A 16,558-nucleotide genomic window follows, 5' to 3' on the forward strand; every position below is an offset into this window, starting at 1 on the left:
TCCTTAGGGTCAATCAGGCCAAAGTCACTCCCTATCTTTGTCATCATATTAAATCTGACGCACCTCTCTCTTATTGGAATAGCGTGCATCAGGTGAGTCGTTCCTCCAATCTGTACTCTGTTCACGTCCCCGTTCGATGCCATGACGATAGGTGTCTGTTGTATCTTTGCACTTCCTCGTCCTGATCACATTAGCCCAACCAGATCCTCTTCTTCCGCAGCGGCGTATATAGCTTCTATTTTAGCGCTTTGCTCTTTTCCGCTTCCCATCATCACCCATTATTTTACACCAAATGTTCCCGAAATTCTTTCGAATCCATTTGCTCGTTTTAGCGTTTATATTTTCGCCGCCTAGCAACACATGCATGTGCCAATCGGTATCTCTTCCCGCGTTCTAGTTGGTAAAAGTATTTGGTCTTCGCCATGTTCCAATTTTGAATCAGGTGTAAAATGTATTACTGTATTTAAGGAAAAACAAACCAATGATTAACCTCAGTGAAAGCCCTGGGCAACACTAAATACAAAATACCAAAATAAGTGTGATTGGTAAAAACAGGTCCATGCTTCCTCTTCCCCTCCTTCCATTGGTCCACCTCACTTAACACCCATGATTTGCCCCTAATCTGAAAACCATGTCCCTGGACAGTTGTATTATGGAGAAACACCAGCGCTTTAGCAGGATTGAGGTAAGAGATTATGAGGCACATGTTATTTGTTGCTTGTTTAGCATCGGTGCTCCACAGGGGACTGTGCTGTCCCCCATCCTCTTCACTCTGTACACCTCGGACTTCTGTTACAACTCTGAAATGTGTCACATTCAGAAGTTCGCTGATGACACAGCCATCGTTGGATGTATCAGAGACGACCAAGAGGAGGAGTACCGGTGCCTGGTCAGGGACTTTGTTGCCTGGTGCCACAACAACGGTCTGCAGCTCAACACCTCCAAAACCAAAGAACTGGTCATTGACTTTGGGAGGGACCGACCGAGACCTAGACCAGTTCAGATAGGAACGGGGGAGGTGGAGGGCGTGCAGACCTACAAATATCTTGGGCTGTGGCTGGACAACAGGCTGGACTGGACAAGCAACACGAGTTAGCTGTACAAGAAGACCCAGAGCAGGATGTACTTCCTGAGGAGACTCAGATCCTTCAACATCTGCAGGAAACTCCTCTGGATGTTCTATCAGTCTGTGGTCGCCAGCGTCCTGTCCTACGCTGTGGTGTGCTGGGGGGGGGAGTGCGACAAAAGCGGACCTCTCCAGGCTGGAGAAGCTGATCAGGCGGGCCAGCTCGGTGGTGGGGATGAAGCTGAAACCTCTGGCGACAGTGGCAGAGAGGAGAACTATTGACAAGCTGCGGAGCATCATGGACAATGACCGCCACCCTCTGCACACTGTCATCCACAGCCAGAGAAGCCTGATCAGCCAGAGGCTGCGCCTCCCCAAGTTCAGGACCAACAGACTGGGGAACTCATTCATCCCCCGAGCCATCAGGCTGTTCAACTCCTCACAGGGGGGGAGGAGGGCCAACAGGAGAACTGGAACATTTTTATAGTTTTATATTTATATTCTATTTAATTTATTCTATTTTATTTCTTATTTTATTATATTTTTATTATCTTTAATAGGTTTAATGGGGTGTAATGGTGGTGGGAAATTTTGTAGATGCTTGTAGATCTTTGGAGATGCTAATTTCCCCGGTGGACACCCCCTAAAGGGATCAATAAAGTACTCTTGAATCTTGAATCTATGCAGACTATTATCAGGGAATGAATACATCGAGACAGAGCCTGATGGAAAAGCTGCAATGTTGCAACATTAATGTTCTGCTGGGAACTGGGAATAATTGTGCGCTATAAAGTATTTGCGTTAATCCACAGTTTTCTGACTGAAATAAATATAAACATGGTGGGATTCCCCACTTTGCACAATCAGATAATGGAAACAAGCCATGAGACGAAAATGCCTTCCTAACACATTTTTATTGAATAGAAGGTTTAGTTGATTTAGTATTTTACACGACGTCGCTTCCTTCCTTCGAGTATAGCGAATGATTCTGATCCGTCGTTTTTCACCATTCCGTTTCTTTCGATTAGGTTTCTCGTTGATTTGTTAGAGATTTGATCGAGACGCGTAAAGTAGTAACCCAAATTTCTCTGAGCCGGAGTCCAGGTTTCAGCTTCCATTACGAGAGTATACTGTATCTTAAACGTAGCGAATTGAGTCAGGAACGAGTTGTTCACAGAGTTTGGAGAGTAAGTTTCGATCGGTTGTTCTTCGACTTGATAGAACGATTGCCACGGTACGTTTGACATTTCGAACGCTCCGCATAGATTAATTTTCTGTCTGAGATCAGCTTCGATATTTTTGCACCATATGGCTCCGCAGGGATACGTAAAGTTCTTGTAGTCGGCAACGGTAGTCGGATGCCACGACGTCCCAGTCTCATTCTTGCGGTACGTAGTAGCGATATTGCTGCAGCACCGCAGGCCTATGATTAATGAACCCCAAACTTCTGATCGAGAGTCCATCACCGGCCCACGGTAACTGAGCGTTATGATCGCAAGCGATTTTCAGTTGTCCGCAGAGATCGTTTGAGTACGATACAGTTTGTGCCGCGCCTTCTCCGTTGACCGTCTTCTGTTTGACGTTGACATCGTACAGTCGTTTCTTTAGACTTTTGATTTTCACCGAGCCGAACGTATTGATAATGTACTGAGCCTGCGCCGGACTGAAGAAGCAACCCCACTGATTAACGTGTTCAGTGTACCACGGCGTCTTTACGATTGTTTCGTGTTGTACGTTCTTAGCTCCAAAGTTTTCGTACGATACGTCGAATTCATCTTCAATCTCCCAGTTCGAGACTTTTTTGTAATCGTAAGACTCTGGTTGCTTCAGTACGCACTTTCTCGTCATGCTGGCTACGATAGTACATTTGCCGTCCGGACCCCAGTACCACGTAACTCTATTGTCGTCGTTTCCAGACGATAGACTGACTCCTCCGCCTCCGCCTCCGCTACCGTTCGTATTCGGACCCGCCGGTCCAGCTTTAGCGGTATCAGTCTCATCACCAATCATTTGTACCGTATTGGCCCGAATATAAGACGTTGTTTTTTGCGTTGAAATAAGACTGAAAAAGTGGGGGTCGTCTTACATTCGCGGTCTAGACATTATACCCATTCACAACGCTAGATGGCGCCAGATATATTTAAAGCGAATGCTGAACTTAACGTCCCAGGCCAAAGCGAACCCCTGTCACGAAGAAGAAAAATAAAAATAGCGGTAGCATGAAGAAGAAAAGTAAAAAATAGCGGTAAGAAAGAAAAGAGAAGAAAATAAGAGAAGAGATAACATAAAATAGAGAAATGTAGCGACAATCTGGAGAAAAGTGGGTCGAAGACCTTTTCGTTTCGGCGCCTTTCTCTCTTCTAACGCTTGCTAAGCTTCTGCTCTCTTTGTCTCTCTTTCCTCTTTTTCTCTCTTTGCGGTGTCTTCTTCTTCCTTATTTTCTTTGCTGTCCGGTTCGTCTAATTTCGGTGTAATCTTTTTCTTGATTTTGAATACAACGCGCCCAAAACGACCTCCGTACGATTTGTCTCCCTTGAGCTCGTCGATGAATTTCTGATCGGCCTTGTTGAAACGCCAGTACGGATTCTTTCCTTGTTTAATATAATCACTGTAGCTATAATCATGTCTCTTTGCAGCAGCGTCAGCAAAATTTACAGGCTCACCGTTTTCGAGCGGATTTCCCGGTCCCAAGTAATTATACCCTGGAAACAAGAGTCCCCTTTTCAGCAATCTGATCAGCGGCATTAGAATTCTTTACCGTCCCAATTGATACGTTCGTAGACTTCGATATCCTCCCGAGTGACGCCGTCCGGCAGCGACTTCTCTTTATCTTCTTCCTTTGACTCTGCCCCGTTACTTAGATCTTCAATTATTAACTTTTGAAGTCTGTGTAAATTCTCAGTCATCCAGGTCATTGTATCCAAGGTAGTTTTCTCTGTCAACTGGACTGGGTTTCTTCTCTTGAAGACGTTTCGCCTTCTATCCAGAGGGCTTCTTCAGTTCTGAAATCGCTGGGGAGAGAGCTTGAAAATATTTAGCCCCTGTGGGCCATTTGCATGCTAATGATCTGGGTGGTCACCTGAGAGTCGTTAGCAGGGTCGTTGGTCGGGTCGTTCACCTAGTTTCTGTTGAGGTGTCTCCCCTTTGTCTGCTGGGTCACATGGTGGTGAGTCACCAGGTCTCCTGGAATGGTGTGAATGTTTGTTTTGCTGTTGGAAGGAGTGGAGGACTGCATTGTATGTGGGTGATAGGAAGTGCCTCAGGCCACCACCTCTGTTTAAGGATGGTTTCTCCAATTTAACATGGATAGTTTTTCATTCTTTGTAAATATGCTTGGGTTTCTTTTTTTTTTCTTTTTTTTTTACTAAGCCTAAGCCTAACTTTTTACTTTTTTTTAGCACAAAAATAACAATTATTTCTGCAACAACCCTCCACACCAAAACTGGGAAAAAGTTGTTTCATTCTTTGTAAATATGTTTTGTTTTTTTAACAATAAATGTCAGTGTGTTGATCCCTTCCTTCCTGTTGATCCTTTCCACTGCATACAGCTCATAGTCCAGTTTAAGTCTTGATGGCTATGTTCACTGAGGTATTTATCCATCTCACAACTTAAGCTTGCTCTCAAAAGAACCTCCTGAGCCGTAAGGTATGTCTCCTCCCCCACACAGGTTCAAGTAGCTCCGCCCGTGTGCCACTAACAGCCACATTTCCATAACAAAATGAGTGTCCACAGGGGGGGACTTGGGGCCAATTGGCACCTCTTGTGGGTTTTCTAGGTAAAAACAGTGTGTAAGTTGTGAGATGGATAAATACCTCAGTGAACATAGCCATCAAGACTTAAACTGGACTATGAGCTGTATGCAGTGGAAAGGATCAACAGGAAGGAAGGGATCAACACACTGACATTTATTGTTAAAAAAACAAAACATATTTACAAAGAATGAAACAACTTTTTCCCAGTTTTGGTGTGGAGGGTTGTTGCAGAAATAATTGTTATTTTTGTGCTAAAAAAAGTAAAAAGTTAGGCTTAGGCTTAGTAAAAAAAAAAAGAAAAAAAAAAAGAAACCCAAGCATATTTACAAAGAATGAAAAACTATCCATGTTAAATTGGAGAAACCATCCTTAAACAGAGGTGGTGGCCTGAGGCACTTCCTATCACCCACATACAATGCAGTCCTCCACTCCTTCCAACAGCAAAACAAACATTCACACCATTCCAGGAGACCTGGTGACTCACCACCATGTGACCCAGCAGACAAAGGGGAGACACCTCAACAGAAACTAGGTGAACGACCCGACCAACGACCCTGCTAACGACTCTCAGGTGACCACCCAGATCATTAGCATGCAAATGGTCCACAGGGGCTAAATATTTTCAAGCTCTCTCCCCAGCGATTTCAGAACTGAAGAAGCCCTCTGGATAGAAGGCGAAACGTCTTCAAGAGAAGAAACCCAGTCCAGTTGACAGAGAAAACTACCTTGGATTAACTTTTGAACTTTCTTCCTTGTTCCTTCTTCCGGCATTAATGATTTTCTTTTCTTATCTTCGGTGACTCGTTTTATGGGATGATTATTGTCCCAATCTGGAAACATCTCGAACATTTCGACATGTTCCGTGCGATTACACACGTAGCCCTTTTGTTTAAAGTAATGGAACCACATGCCCCATTCCTTAGGGTCAATCAGGCCAAAGTCACTCCCTATCTTTGTCATCATATTAAATCTGACGCACCTCTCTCTTATTGGAATAGCATGCATCAGGTGAGTCGTTCCTCCAATCTGTACTCTGTTCACGTCCCCGTTCGATGTCATGACGATAGGTGTCTGTTGTATCTTTGCACTTCCTCGTCCTGATCACATTAGCCCAACCGGATCCTCTTCTTCCGCAGCGGCGTATATAGCTTCTATTTTAGCGCTTTGCTCTTTTCCGCTTCCCATCATCGCGTCGATTATTTTACACCAAACGTTCCCGAAATTCTTTCGAATCCATTTGCTCGTTTTAGTGTTTATATTTTCACCGCCTAGCAACACATGCATGTGCCAATCGGTATCTCTTCCCGCGTTCTAGTTGGTAAAAGTATTTGGTCTTCGCCATGTTCCAATTTTGAATCAGGTGTAAAATGTATTACTGTATTTAAGGAAAAACAAACCAATGATTAACCTCAGTGAAAGCCCTGGGCAACACTAAATACAAAATACCAAAATAAGTGTGATTGGTAAAAACAGGTCCATGCTTCCTCTTCCCCTCCTTCCATTGGTCCACCTCACTTAACACCCATGATTTGCCCCTAATCTGAAAACCATGTCCCTGGACAGTTGTATTATGGAGAAACACCAGCGCTTTAGCAGGATTGAGGTAAGAGATTATGAGGCACATGTTATTTGTTGCTTGTTTATTTACAAAAACTGATCATTAATGATTTGGTCATTATCATTCTAGAAATGTATAATAACTATTTGTTAAAGTTACTGCATGTGTTTGTTTGAACACCGGAAATGTAAATTTCAAGATTTTCAATGAAGAAAAAGAAAATACTGTCACGATAACTGTCAGATATTTACCTGATTCTTGGAACAATGTTTATAATTTTGTAATCTTAGAACCACAGAGAAAATTGCCCAAGACTTCCTGAATGGTGTCGGCAGAGAATTACACAAGGAACTGGTAGCTAAGGATAAAATCAACAAACACACAAGCTACATTTCAGGTGATCTTAACATTCTTATATTACAAAAAAAAAACAATTCATATGTGCTGATGGATGAATAACTTTCTTTCAGGACCCTGGTTAGACATGCGTCTTAAAAATCGCAAATCTTTACTGCACTTCAATGTTTTTGCACTGCTTCCACCAGACCCAAAGACAGAGTATAATCAACAGTTGGTGCGGGCCACCAATCTGCTGTGCTCAACTTTGCGCTACATGAAAACACTGCGAGCTGGCCTACTGGAGCCAAATGTTTTACACTTCCAGCCTTATGGAGCTCAGATGGTTGACGCCTACCCACTGGACATGTCTCAGTACCATCGTGTCTTTAACACAACTCGAATTCCAGGACAGGGCCGAGATGAGCTCTTTACTAATGAGAAAGGCCACCATGTTCTTGTTATGAGAAATGGCAACATGTATGTTTTTGATGTTGTAGACAGGGATGGAAACTTGTTGAAGCCTACAGAGATCCAGGCCCACTTGAACTACATTTTGACTGACCTGACACCAGCACCTGCCTTTCCTATTGGAATCTTGACCAGTGAGAACCGAGACGTGTGGGCCGAACTGAGGGACAAACTGGTAAATTGTGGAAATACAGACAATTTAAGGCTTGTGGACAGCGCTGTTTGCTGTCTCTGTCTGGATGATGCAAGTATGAAGAAGGGTGATGACATGTTACATAGTTTGCTGCTGGCTAATGGCTGCAATCGGTGGCTTGATAAGTCTTTCAGTCTCCATGTTTCAAAATCTGGTGAAGCTGGCATTTGCATGGAGCACTCCTGGGGTGATGGCATGACCATGACTGATATTTTGGGAAAAATCTACAAAGACTCAACAGAGCAGCCGCAGGTGCACCCAGGCTCTGTTGCTGCTGCCGTGGATTCAGCTTCTGCTGTGCATCAGTTACAGTTTAACCTGGACAGTGTGCTGAAGAACGGCATCAAGAAAGCCAATGACAACTTTGATTTACATGTGTCACAACTCAGTATTGATTTTATGATCTTTGGGAAAGGTGGAAAGGAAACAATGAAGAAAAATAACTTGAGCCCCGACAGTATGGCCCAGCTTGCTTTTCAAATGGGCTTCCTGAGGATGCGCTGTTCCTACGGCTGAGGCATGCAGTATGACGAGATTCAAGCATGGTCGTTTAGAGTTTATTCCATCAGCCACCACCTACACAAAACAATGTTCTAATGCCTTCGTTTGTCAGCAAGACCAACACAGCGTACAACAACTAAAGGCCATGCTCTACCAGTGCTCCAGGTACCACAGGCAGCTTGTCAAAGAAGCATCTATGGGTGAGTTTAACATTTTTGCAGATATAATTTGTGACACCATAAATGCAAAGAAAGGGGAGGAGATACTTTTTAATATTTTAGAACAACCTTCAAAAATTAATTACATCTCACAACGTCACTTCTAATTTGACTAGAAAAGCAAACAAAACAAAAAGGTAAGCCTTTGGTTTTACACATTGGGCTGGAGTCAGTTGAATAGGCGAGGGCTCTCACTAAGAGGGAAGAACCCTTCAAAAAAGAGAAATCAGCCCAAACCACCAAATATTCACTAAGTGCAGAAAAATCCACTTCCCAGATAACCTCAGACAGGACAGGAGAGAGCCCACCACCCGAGCACCACTATCTCCAGCAACTAAAAGAAGCAACTGATAACCAATGGTTAAGAAACAATAACTCCTTTTCTCCCCCCAGCTCCACAGATTATAACCCAGTCACATTCGCCATCAGCCAATTCACTGAATTCACTGATGCTCTAGGGCGGGGTTGGCAACCCACGGCTGTAGAGCCGCATGCGGCTCTTTAGTGCCTCCCTAGTGGCTCTGTGGAGCTTTTTGAAAAATATGATAATGGAAAAAGGTGGTGTGAATATATAATTTGTGTAGCAGGAAAAACATGACACACGTTCTTAAAGTTTTCCAATGCTGTAAAAATGTGTATAAGAAATATTTAATTTCAACATCTCATTATAACGGAAGTTAAACTTACAGCACCATCTTACAGCAGAGTGGTCATGTGGTTAGTCATTCTCTCCACGATGCTCATTATATATATTAGCCTACTTATCATTTTGAAAGTAGGCTAATATAGCTAATATAGACACTTACAGCATGTGTTGCCTTTATAATAAGGCTTATATAAGGCTTATATAAGGCACCAGACAGATTGTTTTTGTTTGGTCCAATATGGCTCTTTTAACATTTTGAGTTTCTGACCCCTGCTCCCCTGTCCCCTGCTGTTTTAGATAGGACATCTGGGAGTTTTTTGGAACCCGTACAAGTTATTTTACAGGCATTTCTGGCTCTAGTAAACATATGTTGAACTTTTTTCTTGACAGAACATACTGCATTTACTGTGTGTGATATTTTATAACCACAGCATAAAAGTGACTCTCAAGGAGATAAAAAGCTACTACTGTACAATGATATACTGTACATCTGCCAACAGGGAGTGCAGCAGCTTCCTCAGAACACACCTTCCTGAGCCCTTGCCTGATCAGAGGTCAAATCACAGAGGGTGTTACAACTATACAGATTGGCAAACAATAAAATTGGGCTCTCCATAATGATAATTCCGATTATAATAATTTGTAGATCGAGCAATCTTATGTCCTTCCGTCAGTTTACCACATTTCTTACTTTTCCTTGTTCAGTCTTGTTCAGATAATAATATTAATAATAATAATAATAATATGACGTTGTGGTTGTGTCATCGGATTTGCGGCCACATGTTTTGGACACTCGGGTAAAGAGAGGGGCGGAGCTGTCAACTGATCACCACCTGGTGGTGAGCTGGCTGGACGCCTCCCTGGTGAGGTGTTAAGGGCATGTCCCTCCGGTAGGAGACCCCCGGGAAGACCCAGGACACGTTGGAGAGACTATGTCTCTCGACTGGTCTGGGAACGCCTCGGGATCCGTCCGGATGAGCTGGAAGAAGTAGCTGGGGAGAGGGAAGTCTGGGCTTCTCTTCTTAGGCTGCTGCCCCCGCGACCCGACCCCGGATGGATGGATGTAATAACAATAATACCAAAACAAAAATATTAACAAGAAGTCAGAGAAAAAATGATTTATGTAAGAAGCACACTTCCAATAATCTATCAGGATTGATTCATAAACTCCAAAAAATAGTTATTTATGAATGTTTCCTCCATCTCGCTGAGTACCCATCATTGGAACGGTGGTTCTTTTGACTGAAACCGCTCATTAATATGATTTTTTCAAAACATTTATTGAATCGTCGGAATCGGAAGCTCTATTGATGAGTCAAGAGAGAGACAGAGAGTTGGAGAGAGAGAGAGGAAAAATGAGAAAGAAAGGAACACCATCCAAGAGGGATTTCATGGGTAATCAAATTTGTGCTATGTTGTCATTAACATTAAACATTATTTTTCTGTCTGACAGGCCAAGGTTTATACTGTCATCTCTATGGTCTGCGTGACCTGGCGCTTTCCAAGGACCAGGAACTGCACAGCCTGTATACAGATTGTGACCTAGATGGCTTCACCTTGTCTACCAGCACAGTCGTCACCTCATTGTTAACAGTCTTTGCCCCAGATGTGCCTGATGGATTTGGTGTTCACTATTTTCTTCAGGATAATTCCATAAATTGCTCTTTTGCTAGCTACCAGGCTGACAGTCACAAGGATTTTAGTCGATGTGTGAACAAGGGATAGCCGCGTTTATAGCTATATGTTGGCCTGCCCACCTCCAACCCTGCTGACCCACTCTACTTTTATACCAGCAGCTTTTACTATTAATTTATTTCCCTGATCTCTGCCTATTCTCTCCTCTACCCGTCCTCCCCCTTCTCCTCTCTCTCTATCCAGCCGGCTATCAGCAGGAGGGTCCCTCTACATGATCCCGGTCCTGCTCAAGGTTTCTTCCTGTTAAAGGGAAGTTTTTTCTTTCTACTGTTGCTTGTTGGGGGTCAGGCCCTGGGATTCTTCAAAGTGCCTAGAAATAACTTTTATTTTAACAGATGATACCTAAATAAAGGTTGATTAGATTTGATTAATGTATGTTAAAGCCACCTTAACACCATTTCAACAGAGTGTGACATGATGAGGGGCCACGCCCTACCTGTGCTCACTACAATGGGCTCAGATACTCAGGAATCGCGAGAACTGGCCAACCGATCAGAACTGAACTAGTCAACACTGTGCTGAGCCATGCCAGGAATATGGGATGGAATTGTCCAAATGTTCGCCACATATATCAAACTCCTCCCATGTATCAAATTCACAGGCTAACACAAAAGTGCAATTTGCAGTGAGAGGCTGTTGTCCTAATTTAATCAGAGCTATCAACTGCATACACATTGCTATAAATGCACCATGAGATGATTTTATTTTTATGTAAACAGGAAGCATTTTTATTGAGTCAATGTACAGATCATCTGTGATGAGCAAATGCAATTAGCCAACATTGTTGGGAGGTGGCCCGGATCAACATACGGTTGATGTTTTCCAACCAACATAGTCGGCAACAGGCTACAAGCTGGCATGTTGCAGGATTGGTGGCTTGGTGAATAAATAATTTATTTGTTCTGAAATGTGAAGTTCCTTTTCTTGCATTTCCGTCTCATGGCTTGTTTCCATTATCTGATTGTGCAAGGTGGGGAATACCACCATGTTTATATTTATTTCAGTCAGAAAACTGTGGATTAATGCAAATACTTTATAGCACACAATTATTCCCAGCAGAACATTAATGTTGCAACATTGCAGTTTTTCCATTAGGCTCTGTCTCGATGTATTCATTCCCTGATAATAGTCTGCATAGACATTACAGGGAATTAAAATCAGGCCCCACAAGAATCCCCAAAACAAGCTTGAGCTGCAGAGCCTGATGCTTGCCATCTTATGAGAATTGTGGAGGATCCACCATAAGGCTGAGCAAAACAATTTTGTTTTTGCTTCAAACCCAAGATAGTTAGCAGCAGTTCCTCCCCATTCCACAAGATAAGCAGACTAAGAATGTCAGCATGTGTATCCAGCAGAACTTTTTTTTTTTGAGCCTCCTTAAATTGTTGCAATGAATATACCCAACATTGCACCTGAATACCATCAGCCTAAAGATTTGGGGAGAGCTTAGCTGTGGGCAGCATTTCAGTTGTAGCAATGTAAAAAGAGACTGTGGCTTAATGAAAAATTTAATGAACACAAAAACTGTGAGGTGAATCAATTTCACCACAAAAATCAAGTGAATACGCAGGAAAAGTTCTCCTGTAAAACACAGACGGTGCCCACGGCAGTTAATATAGCCATCTGGCGTTGGGTAGACCTCCCAGGTGGTTTTATATAGACAAGTGTGGCGGGGTGGTGGGTGTAACGGTTGACGACAACGCCACCTGGGGAATTTCGCCCCAGGAATTAACCAGTGAACAGGCACACGCAGATAAGTTTCTATTCCAGAGGCAGAGACGGGATTGAGGGTTATGTGCTACAATTTTATTAAATCCAATACTCAACAAATAACTCGGCTGTACAAAAGTTAAATTAACAAAAGGGGTGGACAGGCCTGGGGCCCCACCGGCAGGTAAAACTCAATTAGGGGAGATAACTAAACTAAAAACACCCGTGCTACTGCAAGCAAAACCACACACAAGGGGTGTGATGAAAACGCCCTCCACCAGGGGTTGGGTCCCCGCCGTGGCCCGCAGCACCTGTCCACAAAGAAAAGGAACAATTAAATTTTCAGTGGTAAACAATTAGACACGACGAATACACACACACACACACACACACACACACACACACACACACACACACACACACACACACACACACAGGCAATTAAATGGTGACCAGATCGTCTAAAAGAACACAACGTCAACCAATAAACGAAAACAAACAAAACCTAAGAGTAAATATAACTTGGAAATACAATTTACACACTGTTAAGAATCTAAATTGACGGCAATAGCTCCGTGGTCGCCTCGGCGGCACCACTACGTCTCAGCGCCGTTTCTCCGAGCGGAGGGGAGAGAGCATGAGAGAGAGAGCGAGAGAGAGAGCAAGAGCGAACAGGATAGAGTCCCGAACTCAAGGACTGAGCCAAAGCAGCAGTGGGTCCAGTAGGCGAGGTAATCTGTGCCGACTGTATTTGGTGGCACCACCACTCCGTGAGGGGTTCCCGCTGGGGCAACGCGACCGACTGACACCAGCCGGCAGCCAACTGCAGCAAGAACAGCCCCATTACCATTTATCAACTGAGTGGGGGAGTCAGTGACGCGCATTGCTGCGCCTTACCTGCCCAGTGCAAACTGGCGCGCGCGCCCTCACGGCAAAGCGCTCTAGCACTAGAAGTCCCAGAGAGGGGCCATTTGGCGTTTTTACCTAGAAAACCCACAAGAGGTGCCAATTGGCCCCAAGTCCCCCCCCCCGTGGACACTCATTTTGTTATGGAAATGTGGCTGTTAGTGGCACACGGGCGGAGTTACTTGAACCTGTGTGGGGGAGGAGACATACCTTACGGCGCAGGAGGTTCTTTTGAGAGCAAGCTTAAGTTGTGAGATGGATAAATACCTCAGTGAACATAGCCATCAAGACTTAAACTGGACTATGAGCTGTATGCAGTGGAAAGGATCAACAGGAAGGAAGGGATCAACACACTGACATTTATTGTTAAAAAAACAAAACATATTTACAAAGAATGAAACAACTTTTTCCCAGTTTTGGTGTGGAGGGTTGTTGCAGAAATAATTGTTATTTTTGTGCTAAAAAAAGTATAAAGTTAGGCTTAGGCTTAGTAAAAAAAAAAGAAACCCAAGCATATTTACAAAGAATGAAAAACCATGCATTATGAGTGAAATACATTTGAGCAGTCACTCACAATCCTGGCACTGCCATTGCTCCTTTCGGCATTTCCCACATGTATATCGGTAGCAGTCAACACAGCGCACTGTTGCATGATTGTCCTTACATTTAATTTTAGCCTGACACTTTGCTCTTTTTCCTAGTTGTGGTGTGGAGGGTTGTTGCCGAAATAATTGTTCCTTTTGGGCCTTTTTCATACCCACGTGGGTTTGAGCCAACTCTCTTGCAAGCTCCAGCAGGAAATCCACCCGTCTCTCCTGCCTCCCAGTGCATAATTGATAGAGCACGTGTGCATTCAGTGCTGCCATATCTATCATGTTATAGAACACTGCTACTGGCCAGCACCGTGTTCCTGCGCGGACAGTGTACTCTCGCACCGTCTGGTCCATGACATCGACGCCGCACTTTGTTGTGTTGTAGAGTGTGATGGTGTTTGGCTTCTTTTTGGTGGTATCCTGTGTCTGAATCATGCTGTGCATGCTGCTGAGAACATATACAGTCTTCTTCCGCTTGGGCGCATACACCGTCAGTGTGGCACCAGTGGTTGAAAATACTTGGGTGGTAAATTCATTGCAGTGCATCTGTCTAGTTGACAGTGGAATTTCTTAGCGAATCTTGTTGACTGTGCCAAGGATGGTTGTATTCCGGCTAAGTAGTCGTTTTGCAAGTGACAGTGATGTAAAGAAATTGTCCGTGGTAACATTTCTGCCCTTGTCCAGGAATGGTTCCATCAGCCTCATGACTACACTCTCAGACACTCTCTCCCCACGAGGCCGAGTGGGGTCCTTGCCAAGATATGGGAGGATATTGCAGACGTATTTGTTTTTCAAGTCACACGCCACCCAAAACTTGATCCCAAACTTGTCTGGTTTAGATGCAGTGTACTGTAGGAAACAGCAGCGAGTCTTGGACGGGAAAAGTTGTTCGTCGATGGTGATGTGTTGACCAGGGATGTAGGATGTGATGCAGTTGGTGACAAACAATCCCCATATGTTCGAAATTGCAGCAAACTTATCGGTCTGTGCTCGCTCGCTGCGGGTGTCTCTGTCATCAAAGCGCAGGTGATGCATGATGTTTTGGAAAACGCCCTCGGGACATGGTTTCGATGATCTGTGGGCTTCCCAGGTTTTTCGACCAGCAGTCACGCAGTGATGGCACCCTGAAGATTGCCCGCATGATGGTGATGGAAATAAATGGCATTAGTTCAGGGAGGCCCATGAACCAATCCACATGCTCCGTTTGCTTTGCATGTTGAACTGTACAGTCTTGAATGATACCAAGCATGTCCAGAGTGATGAAACACAGGAAGCTCTGAAGACGACTTGTGATTGACCTCCTGGCCTTAGCTGTTGGCTCTCCATCTGCGTTGTATGGCGATGGCGGGGTGAAATGTGGACCCGTTCCCACCTGTTCTTCATGCCATACTGTGCCGTCTTTCGCAGTCTCTGTCACATCAGTCCCCAGCCGTGCTCTCTTTTTTGGTTGGGGAGCAGTCTCCTCATCTGCAGTGTGAAAAAAATGGAATTATGAGCAATGGGAAAGTCAAATGATATCATAAATGCAAGCATAGAAGCTAATAATAATAATCCCAGAAATAATCCCTCAAATAGGTTGGCTAAGGTGCAGACACCTCAGGAGAAGTAGAATCAAACAAAACTGACGGCAGTCCGCACTCAGAAACAAAATGAAGGCTCTATTCACATGGTGCTATATTTTCCAACTTCCTCACTGAAATGGAATGTAAAATAGGAAATAATATGAAATGAAATCTTACCTGAAGACGACTGAGACAGCTCGGAGTCTGAATCCATCTGAAGGTTGATGTCTTCTCCATCCGAGTCGCAAGGGTTTGCTTCATTCAGGATCATTTCCAATGCCTGTTGAGTGTTGATTCTCTGCATCTTCGTTCCTTGGAGAGGAGCTTCTTTCACCACAAAATTCTTGAGGGAACTGAAGCGATAGTCCATGTGCACTGAGGTATTTATCATCAAACAATTGTCTGGTTGCAGTCAATGAGTCGTTATGGTCACATGGGACATTTACAAGTTCACATTTTAGAATAGAATGTGTTTTTATTCCTCATTCTCACATTCACACAGAAGTAGCCAACATGACTTCACCACTGTAAGGTGTGACCCCCTCACCCTACACACTGCCACTAACAGCCTCATTACCATAACAAAATGAGTGATTAGTGTATTCGGGAAAAGTGGTCGGGCCAAATGGCCCCTATGTGGGTCTACTAGACAGAAAAATGCTGGGACTTCTAGTGCTAGACGGAAGGATGGCGGGAGGAAGCACCAACCTTCTGCAACAAGTAGCAAGCACACGTTCAAGCACTGTTGCACGTTACGTCGTGACCACCAGAGGAAATATGCGTTAGCATGCTGTGCTTTTACCTTGGCGCTGCCAGACAGCATAAAAAAGTCCATAAACTGAAACGTTTCTTTCCTGGTTGTCCTTCTTGTATAGCCTTTAGCTCGTACTATTTAACAACACAACTTGCACTGGAGCTCGGTGGAAACGGGGCGCTCGCTTGAAATGTTTACATGCTGCCTGGCAACAGCCTCGTCTCCCTTCCAGTTGCGGAACTATTTGTCTCGGCGGAGCCAAATTAATGGTTAAATAAACAAACAAATCATAATCTTTTGTTGGTTGTTACTGTTAACTAATAAAATGCGCTTATGGAACTGTTGTATAAAAGCAATATCACTCTCGAGGTCGTGCTGTTATACTGAATATCAGTATAACGGGCTGATTATCTGCAGCCTCGTGCCCACGATAGAATAACAGTCTATGAATCACACTAGTGCTGATGTTCAGTATCACGGCGCAACCTTGAGTGTGATATTGCTTAAACACTCACTTTTTCTGCTGCATTTTGAATTGGAGCAGTTTGTTGTGAACTCGCAACATTAGGCGTTAACGCACATTGCGGAAATTAGGT

The 16,558-nt window shown here is 43.9% G+C and overlaps 1 protein-coding gene and 1 pseudogene across 2 annotated transcripts; one reads left to right on the forward strand and one right to left on the reverse strand.

Moving 5' to 3' along the window:
- Positions 1-5,876: 5,876 nt before the first annotated feature.
- On the forward strand, positions 5,877-10,616 carry LOC115247240 (carnitine O-palmitoyltransferase 2, mitochondrial-like; annotated as a pseudogene).
- A 3,381-nt stretch (positions 10,617-13,997) lies between these two features.
- On the reverse strand, positions 13,998-16,149 carry LOC115247133 (uncharacterized). 2 transcript variants are annotated; one of them, XM_029827633.1, is made up of 3 exons: positions 16,011-16,149; positions 15,386-15,561; positions 13,998-15,113 (listed from the first exon to the last, which is right to left on the reverse strand). In XM_029827633.1, exons 2-3 carry the CDS (start codon positions 15,510-15,512, stop codon positions 14,662-14,664), a joined length of 579 nt encoding a protein of 192 aa, XP_029683493.1. In that variant the 5' UTR covers positions 15,513-15,561; positions 16,011-16,149; the 3' UTR covers positions 13,998-14,661. The 2 variants fall into 2 exon arrangements, with proteins under 2 accessions (XP_029683493.1, XP_029683492.1); XM_029827632.1 differs by having other exon boundaries at positions 15,386-16,149.
- Positions 16,150-16,558: the final 409 nt, after the last annotated feature.

The sequence above is a fragment of the Takifugu rubripes genome, chromosome 20, assembly GCF_901000725.2.
Source record: "Takifugu rubripes chromosome 20, fTakRub1.2, whole genome shotgun sequence".
Lineage (NCBI taxonomy): Eukaryota > Metazoa > Chordata > Actinopteri > Tetraodontiformes > Tetraodontidae > Takifugu > Takifugu rubripes.